Source organism: Trichomycterus rosablanca, chromosome 2 (genome assembly GCF_030014385.1).
Source record: "Trichomycterus rosablanca isolate fTriRos1 chromosome 2, fTriRos1.hap1, whole genome shotgun sequence".
Classification (NCBI taxonomy): Eukaryota; Metazoa; Chordata; class Actinopteri; order Siluriformes; family Trichomycteridae; genus Trichomycterus; species Trichomycterus rosablanca.
In genome coordinates, this window is record NC_085989.1 from 37175498 (window position 1) to 37188245 (window position 12748).

General features: G+C 37.4%; 1 protein-coding gene across 1 annotated transcript; it reads right to left on the reverse strand.

The window, feature by feature from the left end:
- Nucleotides 1-71: 71 nt before the first annotated feature.
- il6 (interleukin 6 (interferon, beta 2)) lies at nt 72-4673 on the reverse strand. Its single transcript, XM_062986258.1, has 5 exons — nt 4586-4673; nt 4293-4489; nt 2013-2117; nt 1794-1937; nt 72-269 (listed from the first exon to the last, which is right to left on the reverse strand). The coding sequence occupies exons 1-5, from the start codon at nt 4671-4673 to the stop codon at nt 72-74; spliced, it is 732 nt and encodes a 243-aa protein (XP_062842328.1).
- Nucleotides 4674-12748: the final 8075 nt, after the last annotated feature.

Sequence of the window (12748 nt, forward strand, 5' to 3'; positions counted from 1 at the left end):
GATAAATAAATATCTGACCACATAAATAGCATTACTTGCATTTGCTAACAACACAAATCCATATAACATTTCTAAAAGATTGTGCTTTTTTGTGCCTTTTGAAAGGCCTTTTCCTGTTGTGTCTTTTTCATGTAAGAAATTGCCCTGACTGTAGCATTCATAAATGTTGCATAATGGAACAGAATGGAGTGTGTTACTGTCTTCTGTCTCCATGCTGAATCCTCAGGTAACACACTGCTGAAGTGCTGTGGGACCTGGCCATCGTTTACCTGCATATGCAAAGGATCAAGCTGTTAGAGATGGTTGGCACAACCCCCCCACACACACACACTTCACATTGTGTCCACTCCACAAATTGATGCAACAGAAACATTAATTTATACACTGATTAGGCATAACATTATGACCACCTCCTTGTTTCTACACTCACTTCTTATTATCAGCTCCACTTACCATATAGAAGCATTTTGTAGTTCTACAATTACTGACTGTAGTCCATCTGCATGCTTTGTTACCCCCTCTTTCACCCTGTTCTTCAATTGTTAGGACCCCCACAGAGCAGGTATTATTTAGGTGGTGGATCATTCTCATCACTGCAGTGACACTGATATGGTGGTGGTGTGTTAGTGTGTGTTGTGCTGGTAGGAGAAGATCAGACACAGCAATGCTGATGGAGTTTTTAAACACCTCACTGTCACTGCTGGACTGAGAATAGTCCACCAACCAAAAATATCCAGCCAACAGCACCCAGTGGGCAGCGTCCTGTGACCACTGATGAAGGTCTACAAGATGACCAACTCAAACAGCAGCAATAGATGAGCGATCGTCTCTGACTTTACATCTACAAGGTGGACCAACTAGGTAGGAGTGTCTAATAGAGTGGACAGTGAGTGGACACGGTATTTAAAAACGCCAGCAGCGCTGCTGTGTCTGATCCATACCAGCACAACACACCACCACCATGTCATTGTCACTGCAGTGCTGAGAATGATCCACCACCTAAATAATACCTGCTCTGTGGGGGTCCTGACCATTGAAGAACAGCATGAAAGGGGGCTAACAAAGTATGCATAGAAACAGATGGACTACAGTCAGTAATTGTAGAACTACAAAGTGCTTCTATATGGTGAGTGGAGAAACAAGGAGGTGGTCATAATGTTATGGCTGATCAGTGTATATTCTGACAATTTTCTTGGTAACTACCTTGAACTCGCAACTATTGGATAACATGTACATCATCATATGCACTACCAGTCAAAAACATCTATATGCTACACTTACAAGCACTGTTCAGTATTTTGTAACCTTTAATTGCTCCCAATGGGTGTAAAACATGACTCCAATATTGATTAAATAAATACTTTACAAATAAATCTTTACTAAGCACTTAAGTTGAGAACAAACATACAAACACTCATTCATTTATCTTTTCCTTAAAAAATGTCTTAACAGAGTTTCAGCAGATGTGTGTTCTTGGACTGTTGTCTATTTAAACTAGAGTATGGAAATGTTTACTGTGGAAGATCTTCTGTAAGTCGCTCTGGATAAACACTGAAAATGTAAATGTAACTGGCTTGTTTTATTAACCCAGTTGAGATTCCAAGTATGCATGTTCCAGCTTTGTAATTATAGCTAGTGTCTGTTGCGGTAGTGTGCAGTATTCAGAAGCTCACACATTGTACATAACAACATAGGATACAGTCAGTAAAGTAAGTATTCCTGATCAAATTTACAGTGAGCATAAGGTAGGTGTGCTTTATGTGTATTTACATCAGGTACAAACTTTAACTTGCCTTTTCTTTGATGATGTGAAGTAATCTGGTGGTGGCGAGGTTGATATTGTTCATGAGGGCTGTAGTCAGGTTTTGTCGTTCAACATAGGGAAGGTATTCTTTATATATGCTCAATCCAGTGTATATCTTTCTCAGACATCTTTGCTATAAAGAACAGGTATCAGTAAGAACAAGTTTTCTAGTGAACACAGGTTTATTTAAGTCATTTTCAGTACTTACTGCTTTGAAATTCTTTGACAGACATCCATCAGACGAATTGAGAAGAGGCATACTCATGGAAAAATCCTTCATCTTAAATTCTGTTTGCCCAAAGTCCCTTTTGAACTAGAAGTGTACAAATATATTGAGTTTATTATGATTATTAGATTATAAACAGAAAATATTGCTACCAAGCTTATGAACTGAAGTTGGTTGTCAGCTTTTACATTTTGTAGCAGATCTCAGACATGCCATGCTAGAGTAAACCAACTAGCAAGGAAAAATTACTAAAAACTACCACTTTTACTTTTAGGAAACATTTAATTGGTTTATTAATGACTAAATTATGTCTATAGCTGCTCTGTCCACCACTGCCAGGTTGCCACTGTTGGAATCCTGAGCAAGGCTCTCAACCCCCATTTGCTTGAACTGTACTGTGCAATTGTAAGCATCTGCTAAATGCCATAAATGTAAATGTGCCAACCAACTGCAATATTGGAGTAAGGTAAAAAGAAACAAACAAACAATAAAAGATCAGATTACGTAAGGAAATAAAATAATCAAAAAACAGTTTTAATCAATAAAATGGCTTTGTTTGATTTCTAGTGTGTATATTTTATATGTAGTTATACATAAAAGAAATTTCAAACAATGTGTAGTAATGGATACATTTTGAGTTAATATCAAGCTAAAGTTCATGTTAGCCAGGTTGTATTACTTATTTCTGGTTTTAAAATTAGATGATTTGCATTTTTAACACAAAAATTCCAATTCCACAAAAGGTTTCCCCCACATTAACCATTTTTAACCCTACAATGTTAATTAGGTCAATCTTTCCAATGTTATCTTTAACAGCTTTACAACCCTGTTCTTCCCTCTGGTAAAAAAGTTTGGTAAAAAGTTTGGTAAAAAATTCCAAAACTCTAATTGGTGCTATATTCTACATGTCTGGAACATACCAGAGCTTCTAATTTTCAATTAAACATATCACTTTATTGATGCTATAGATGGTAATAGCTAAGTTAGCTAAGTTGAATGCTATATTGTTGGTGAATAGGTAGTAACGCTCATGTTTCCTTATTACATTGTTACATTTATCAATTTAATTCATTTCATCAACCACTTTTTCTTGATCAGGGTTGCAGCAGGTCCAGTTCCACTGAAAAAAAATAGGCACTAGGAATACTCTGGACTGGGCACCAATCCATACCACCACAAAGACACCCTCACCCCAGAAATAGCCTTTATAGATTATTTACATCATTTATTAATTTACTGTATTATAAAGGGTATTTATGGGTACTTTTTACTATTTTATTTGGTTTATGGATACAAAAATATAGGTTTACTCCACTCTTAGCATGACTGACATACACCGATCAGACAACATTAAAACCACCTCCTTGTTTCTACACACATTGTCCATTTTATCTGCTTCATGTACCATATAGAAGCACTTTGTAGTTCTACAATTACTGACTGTAGTCCATCTATTTCTCTGCATACTTTCTTTAATGGTCGGGACCTCAACAGGACCACCACAGAGCAGGTATTATTTAGGTGGTGGGTCATTCTCAGCACTGCAGTGACACTGACATGGTGGTGGTGTGTTAGTGTGTGTTGTGCAGGTATGAGTGGATCAGACACAGCAGTGCTGCTGGAGTTTTTGTCAGTAATTGTAGAACTACAAAGTGCTTCTATATGGTAAGTGGAGCTGATAAAATGGACAGTGAGTGTAGAAACAAGGAGGTGGTTTTAATGTTATGGCTGATCAGTGTACAGTCACCAAGCTCAACTGTCACAAAGTCAAAAAAGCTGAATTTTGCAAAGGATAAAAGTTAAAAGTTTACTATACAGTGCTGTATGCTGTAAAACCACATGGTTAAGACTTGAGTTAAAACTTGTTTTAATTTGATTAACTACATTATACCATATTGTGACGATAATTCTGTGTACTGGAAATTTTTCTGTATTTTAATTTAACCCCCAAAAATATCTAAAATGGTATTCTCATATGTTTAATAAAAATTAGAAGGTATATTATTTAAATGTTGATTTACATCTCAATAATCCACATTTGTTCATGACTTGGAAACTAACAAGGTACCAAACAACCTTTTCCTTATTCACTTAAAAAAGTTACGATTCACACAGAACTACACTAGATATATATTCTGACGTATAATTTATTCTCCAACTATTACCCGTTTATTTTTGAATACATTTTAGTTTTTAACAGTGGCACTAAAACGCAGACGCACTTGAAGGTAACACACGTGAGGTGCACAGAGTTAGCGGTACCTGTTCGTCGCGTAGTATCGCGATATCTTGCTGCAGTAAACTGGCGATTAAATTCCACTTGCCGTGGTCCACAGCGTCTGTCAGGTCCTGCTGCAGCTCGCCTGAAGTTTCTTCTGAGTCTGGATTCCTGCTGTGGAGTGGAGTCTGGTTTCCGAGAGAGCAGATAGACAGCACTGCGACCAGGAACAGGTTTAGATCTGCACAGAAGAGCGATGGGAGTGAGACTAGGCGGGGAGTGAGTGAGACGGCATCTGTGGAGGAAGGTTCTAGTCTGGCTGGTGGGCATTACTTACAGTGAGCTGAGGGCATGGTCATGAGGAGATGAGTTCCTGTGAAGTACCTGATTGCTCTGCTCTGCTCACTCTTTACTGCTTCAGTCATTTTTCAGTTTACTTATATAGCCAGCTGAAGGAATTTCCACTCCCCAAATTTTAAACTTACTAATCATTATCATGGAGACATTTATTCAGAAATTACACTGTATTTTTAGATTCCAGGACTTTCACTTTTAGGTCACTGAGGGACGTGAATGAGTTAATGTGTGAATGTCATAATTCCCTTTTTACACAACTACATTCAATGTACACCGATCAGCCATAACATTGTCCATTTTATCAGCTTCACTTACCATATAGAAGCACTTTGTAGTTCTACAATTACTGACTGTAGTACATCTGTTTCTCTGCATGCTTTGTTAGCCCTCTTTCATGCTGTTCTTCAATGGTCAGGACTCTCCCAGGACCACTACAGAGTATGTATTATTTGGGTGGTGGATCATTCTCAGCACTGCAGTTACACTGACATGGTGGTGGTGTGTTAGTGTGTGTTGTGCTGGTATGAGTGGATCAGACACAGCAGCGCTGATGGAGTTTTTAAACACCTCACTGTCACTGCTGGACTGAGAATAGTCCACCAACCAAAAATAACCAGCCAACAGCGCCCCGTAGGCAGCGTCCTGTGATCACTGATGAAGGTCTAGAAGATGACCAACTCAAACAGCAGCAATAGATGAGCGATCGTCTCTGACTTTACATCTACAAGGTGGACCAAGTAGGTAAGAGTGTCTAATAGAGTGGACAGTGAGTGGACACGGTATTTAAAAACTCCAGCAGCACTGCTGTGTCTGATCCGCTCATACCAGCACAACACACACTAACACACCACCACTATGTCAGTGTCACTGCAGTGCTGAGAATCATCCACCACCTAAATAATACCTGCTCTGTGGTGGTCCTGTGGGGGTCCTGACCATTGAAGAACAGGGTGAAAGCAGACTAAAAAGATATGTAGAGAAACAGATGGACTACTCCTGCATGGTAAATAACCAAAAAAAAAAAAAAACTAAAATTGATATTTGCAGAGTTGGCGTTTAAAGCACTACATTTACAATAAAGGTCTCAACCAAATAACTATCAAGGTTAATTATATTCGTTTTAGAATTTTGGTTTGGATTTTTTATGGTAAATTTGGCTTCCCCAATGTAAAACTTTCTCCTACACTCTTGCATATTCATATTTCACATTGCTTCCCCCTTTAAGAAACCCACAACCAGATTAAATAAGGCCTTATTTTGTTGGCATCTAACAAAGTAAAACTGCCTAAGACCTTTTTAAAGCTGGCACATGCAGTTAAATTCATAATAAAGTTTTTTATGTGCTCTTTTGTCCTCAGTTGGACAAAAATTAAAAGTTGAAAGACAAATATTCTTGTCTGTGTTTTCAACCCCCCCACCCTCCACAGAATTGGTTGGGAGTGTTTCACACTCAGTAACATGAGTATTGTTTATAGCTACTTTAAACTTCGACATCTTAGACATTTCATCTAACAGATTGCTAATGTAACGGAGCCTCTTTACAGTTTACTGTCACAATCAAAGTTAATATTACTTGTTTTAGAACTTTGGTTTGGATTTTTTTTGGTAAATTTGGCTTCCCCAATGTAAAACTTTCTTCTATGCTCTTGCATATTTATATTTCACATTGCTTCCCCCTTTAAGAAACCACAACCAGATTAAATGAGGCCCTTTTCACACAAACATAACTGTCTTGTTGTTAACACTGTTTAAACTGTCTGTTACACACAATAATGTTTTTCTCTCTGCATCCACACAAACTTCAGAACTCAGCCCAAAAGATGACGTGTACGTATAGTGCCGTATGTGTCAAAGCTGTTTGCTGATACACCTGTAGTTTAGCTACCCACTATTTTGTCTGTAAGAACTCTTTTAGTAGCTTAACGTTTTGTTGACGTCTAACAAAGTAAAACTGCCTAAGACCTTTTTTATAGGTGGCACATGCAGTTAAATTGTGACGTAATAGGGTTTATTTTTATGTGCTCTTTTGTCCTCGGTTGGACAAAGATTAAAAGTTGAAAGACAAATATTCTCCTCTGTGTTTGCACCCCTCCAGTCCCACAGAATTGGTTGGGAGTGTTTCACACTTACATGAGTATTGTTTATAGCTACTTTAAACTTAGACATCTTAGACATTTCGTCTAACAGATTGCTAATGTAACGGAGCCTCTTTACAGTTTACTGTCACAATCAAAGTTAATATTACTTGTTTTTGAACTTTGGTTTGGATTTTTCATCAGTGTAATGGAACTTGTAGTTGTGATGTAGTAATGTGTAAAATAAAAGCTTTTTTGTATTCTGTTTTGTCCACGGCAGCTCGGTTGCTTGGTGGGTAGCACTGTCGCCTCACAGCAAGAAGGTTTGATTCACAAGTGGAGTGGTCTGAGTACTTTCTGTGTGAAGTTTGCATGTTCTCCTCGTGTCTGTGTGGGTTTCCCCCGGGTTTACTCCCAAAGTCCAGAGACATGCAGTCAGGTTAATAGGAGATACTTAATTGCCCTAGGTATGAATGTGTCTATGTGGGTTTGCCCTGTGATGGACTGACAACCTGTATTGGGTGTTCCCTGCGTTCTGCCCAGTGAATCGACCCTATTTCCCACCGCGACCCTAATAGGATAAAGTGGTGGTAAAACAGAATGAATAAATGCATAAATGTTTTGTCCACCCTTGTACATCAGTCAGACTCTTATTATCCTGTTGTTTATAAGACAGGATTCTAATTCTCGGACAGTTCTAGTAGTAGTTCATTCATTTTGTTCTGTTATACAGTGGACCCTTGAGTTACGAACCGTTTACCATACGAACATTTTGGGTTACAATCTTTTTCAACTTAACATACGAAGTTGACTCTGACTGTCTCTCTCTCTCTATATATACAGTATATGTATGTATTTATATTTTGTAAAATTCAATATTAAAATGTCCCCAAAGAAGATGCAGAGAAAGCGTAGTGGTGAGAAAATGAAAAAATCTATTGCTATTCGTTGTTGTATAATTACTCCTGCCAGTAGCTGTCACTGTGTATCAGACAGAGGGGACAGTGAGTGAGAGAGAAGAAGGAATTCGGCTCAGTAAAGTATTCTTTCTTTCTTGCAGTTACACCTACAAAATACAACACTATTGAAATAAAGAAGGAAATAATAGAGAAATATGAGAGTTATTGTTGTTTCTGGTAGATACATTTTATATAAAAAGGAGGAAATGTATTATGATGTATAGTACACCACACGTACTGTACTGAAATGTGATGTGTGTTGTTTTATGTACAGTACTACTGTGTGTTGTTTATTATTGTTTATTACAGGAATGTCTATTCTATAATTTAAGATTTAAGGGAAAATACACTTTTATTTATAACAAAAAAGACCATTTAAGACATTAGAGATGTTAGGTAAGGGGGTGGTTTGGGGGGTCTGGCACGGATCTATTTACATTATTTCTTATGGGAAAAATAGGTTTAACTAACGAACATTTTGACTTAGGAACAGCCCTTTGGAACCAATTACATTTGTAAGTCAAGGGTCTACTGTACTCTTAAACAGAACCGATGGTGAAAGCAGTCTTTGTTACCTAATTTTTATTCACTAAATATAAGAACAGCCAAAAGAACAGCCATCTTGTCATATTGTTAGTGATAACATAGTTAGTGATAACAATCTATTTATGATTTCTCAATTTTACAGTCAATTACAGTCATAAAAACTATTGCCGAGCCCGCAGAGAAATGATTGCTGGACTGATGTTCTTTTTATCCACACTAGGCGGCGACAAAGAAGCTTCTTTAATCTAACTCCTAACGTTCCAAATTGAATAAGCAGGTAAGATATAAACTATTTGCTTAGATTTGTATTTGTTTAAATGTTTAAATGTCAAATTGTTTTAGGAATATTTTAGACCTTTAGGGTCTAAAGGACCCTGGCTGTTTGTCACTGAATAGTTCATATTAGTTTTGCTCAGACAGGATCTTTATCTTTACACCATCTCTGCTTTACTTGCTAACTATAGAAATTGTTCTAGTTAATTTGGTTTTATTAATACCACAAATTTTCCAGTTTTCCACATCCCGATCAGTGTATTTAAGCATCCTGTGCAAATATTTACTCTCACTTTTCATCGTCTTGTTAAGTTGACTCACATTTCTGGAAATTCCAACTGTTTAAGATGGGTTTTCAGTTTTTAGTAACGTCACTCAGACTCTGAGGGAAAACACCACACTTCACTGCCTCTTTTTTCACTGTCTCACAGTTTTTTTATGAGCATCCTAAAATAACTGTTTAGCTGAATCATTAAAAACAGTACTGTCTGAAATGAGGGAACTTCTTATTTAAGTTCATAATTTTACTTAATGCATGTATAAAGCCAGTGATAGCTCAGTGGTTAAGGTACTGGACTAGTAAACAGAAGGTTGCCGGTTCAAGCCCCACCATCACCAAGTTGCCACTGTTGGGTTCCTGAGCAAGGCCCTTAACCCTCAATTGCTCATTGTGTTCCGCTCATTGTGTAAGTCGCTTTGGATAAAAGCGTCTGCTAAATGCTGAAAATGTAAATGTATAAAGACATTATTCCACAGCATGGAAAGAAAGCTAACCAGTTTCCCTTGGAAAATTTTTGGTACATGGCATGAGGGCAGCCAATTTGCTCCTTTGTATTATTTTTGCTTTCATTTCTTGGTCCTTTTTCCAAGGATGTGAGAAAAGGAAGCATGAATAAGAAATGAAGAAAGAAACTCAGGGTTATTGTATTAGCCAATTAACACAAAGCAGTATACACTGATCAGCCATAACATTAAAACCACCTCCTTGTTTCGACACTCACTGTCCATTTTATCAGCTCCACTTACCATATAGAAGCACTTTGTAGTTCTACAATTACTGATTGAAGTCCATCTGTTTCTCTGCATGCTTTGTTAGCCCCCTTTCATGCTGTTCTTCAATGGTCAGGACTCTCCCAGGACCACTACAGAGCTGGTATTATTTAGGTGGTGGATCATTCTCAGCACTGCAGTGACACTGACATGGTGGTGGTGTGTTAGTGTGTGTTGTGCTGGTGTGAGTGGATCAGACACAGCAATGCTGATGGAGTTTTAAAACACCTCACTGTCACTGCTGGACTGAGAATAGTCCACCAACCAAAGATATCCAGCCAACAGCGCCCTGTGGGCAGCGTCCTGTGACCACTGATGAAGGTCTAGAAGATGACCAACTCAAACAGCAGCAATAGATGAGCGATCGTCTCTGACTTTACATCTACAAGGTGAACCAACTAGGTAGGAGTGTCTAATAGAGTGGACAGTGAGTGGACACGGTATTTAAAAACTCCAGCAGCGCTGCTGTGTCTGATCCACTCATACCAACACAACACACACTGACACACCACCACCATGTCAGTGTCACTGCAGTGCTGAGAATGATCCACAACCTAAATAATACCTGCTCTGTGGTGGTCCTGTGGGGGTTCTGACCATTGAAGAACAGGGTGAAAGACTAAAAAAGTATGTAGAGAAACAGATGGACTACAGTCAGTATTTGTAGAACTACGAAGTGCTTCTATATGGTAAGTGGAGCTGATAAAATAGACAGTGAGTGTAGAAACAAGGAGGTGGTTTTAATGTTATGGTTGATTGGTGTAATTACATGAATTAACAACAGTCACAACATTATTGTGCAAGAGCATCACATTCCTAAGTACTTAAATATGCAATTTAGTTTGTAAAAAATGCTATTCTCTCATTAACTTAGATGTTACATATAAGGAGGATGGGGGTCCCTGCTGAGTCTGGTTCCTCTAAAGGTTTCTCCGTGAATTTTTAAGGGAGTTTTTCCTTGCCACTGTCACCCTCAGCTTGCTCAACAGGGGGTTTTGGTCTGCTAATCCTGGATTCTGTAAAGTTGCTTTGAGACAATGTCCATTGTAAAAAGTGCTATACAAGTAAATTTGACTTCACTTGACCCGACATATGTGCTTAATTAAAAAACACATATATCTTAATCTTCTTTAGTACATGTTTTTATTATTGTAACGTTTCTAATGAATGTATGTAATAATCATGTAATTATTTTGAAGATAAAATATGTATTAGCTACCATGCGCTTACAACACTGACTAGAATAGAAAAGACTTCCACATTAAAAAGACTAATATATTCTTGCTTTAGTTGCTTGATAGCTTAAAGTGCATTGTTATTACATTTTTAAAGCTTGCTTCAGTTCTAGGTCACGGCTACAGATCTTCAGAGCTAGAGAATAAAAAACAGAGTTAAAATTTGGAAAGGATCAACAGTCCTGACAAATATCATATGTCACACCTGGGCATTGTACAGCCCCTGGGCCACATTTGGCCCTTTGGGTGTCCCAACCGGCCCACATGAGGTCAGTGGTAATTAGAAATCAGGCGTAAATAAGTGTACATCATACATGCAAAACAATGGTATTAATTTGATTTTGAAGGGACTATTTAAAAAAATGTTTTTATTTAAATGCATGTGTGCAAGTGGATCCAGCGTCACTATAATGTACTCGTGAACAGAACTGTGATTGATATAAAATTTATGAGTTTTTAGCAATACATGGATGTCTAAGTATTTATTTACTGAAGTCAGATTTAAAGCCGTATGTTTAGTTTTTGGAGAGCAGACTGCTGTGTTTAAGGATTACAATTTAAATCGCCATTATGGTACTAAACACAGAAATACAAGAATTTGTACGATGCAGAATGGTCACATTTAAAGCTTTGCTAGCTAAACTGCAAAAGCACTTTTTATAAAGTTTTACACATCTAGGTTTGCAGCGGTCAACACCAGCTGTGTGATAGTCAAAAGAATATCCAACAAGAACAAAGGACTGAAAAACAGCAAATGAGGTAATTAGACAGCAAACAAAATAGAAATAGCACTTTGTGTGAAGTTGTGTGTGTGTATTCTTACCAGTAATAGTTTATCAAAAACATACAATTTACTGCTTTTTAAAGAGATATAAGCGTTCTTCAAAAAGTTTTTTTTAAACTCTTTTTATTAAGAAATTCAAAAGCAAATTATAAGAATTACAAGTGATTGCAGAAAACATCAGTAGATGATGCTTTTCCTCATCGTTATTACAAGGTTCTTCAAAACGTTTCTGCACTTTTTAAACTCTTATTTATTAAGAACTAAAAAAAAAAATCTTCTTCCCCTTAAAGCTTCTTTGAGTGTCCAAAAAGGTGGAAATCAGATGGCGCTAAATCCGGACTATAAGCTCTCTCTCAGTCTCTCAGACACGACCAATTACTGCTCCTCCCGTCCTCACCGCTTCCAACCAAAATATGAAAGTGCGGAAACTTTTTGAAGATCCCTCATAAAATAAGTATTGAGTGCAATTAAGTTCAGCCTACTGGTCTGGCCCACCACAACAATCCCAGTTTCTTATGTGGCCCCTTGCAAAATTAACATTGCCCACCCCGTCATGTGTGAACAATTTCTAATTACATAAGCATCTCTGCAAACAACAAACCTAAACATTATATTATTAATGTATATGCTTATATTTTACATATTTTTGTTTATTCTAAATGCTAAAGTACTTTTTTATGTGCATACGAATACATTCGTTTAAAGACAAGGTTTTTCAGTACACAGTTGCAAGGAATTAAAGCATTTTACCATTTCCAGTTCAAAACATTTATTGTTTATTAATTTATTAGAATTTTAATGAAATGTTTACACACTTTGGTTACATTAATGACAGGACAGGTAATTACTGGTTACACAAGATTTATCAGTTCAAATTTAATGTCAAACACAGTCATGGACAATTTTGTATCTCCAATTCTTCTGTGGGAGGAAACCCACACAGACACGGGGAGAACATGCAAACTCCACATAGAAAGAACCCGGACCGCTACAGCTGAGGATCGAACCCAGCTGTGAGGCGACAGCGCTACCCACCGAGCCACCCACAGTCCAAAACATAAAAAATTTTAGATTTCAGCAGATGAATCGTCTTTAATCCCTCAGATTGCACTGCATTATTAAAACATCATGCCATCATGAATATTTTCAGAAAACCATTGTTAGTAAACACAGTTCATTGCTGCATCTACAAATGCAAGTTAAACCAAACCAAAGTTTAAA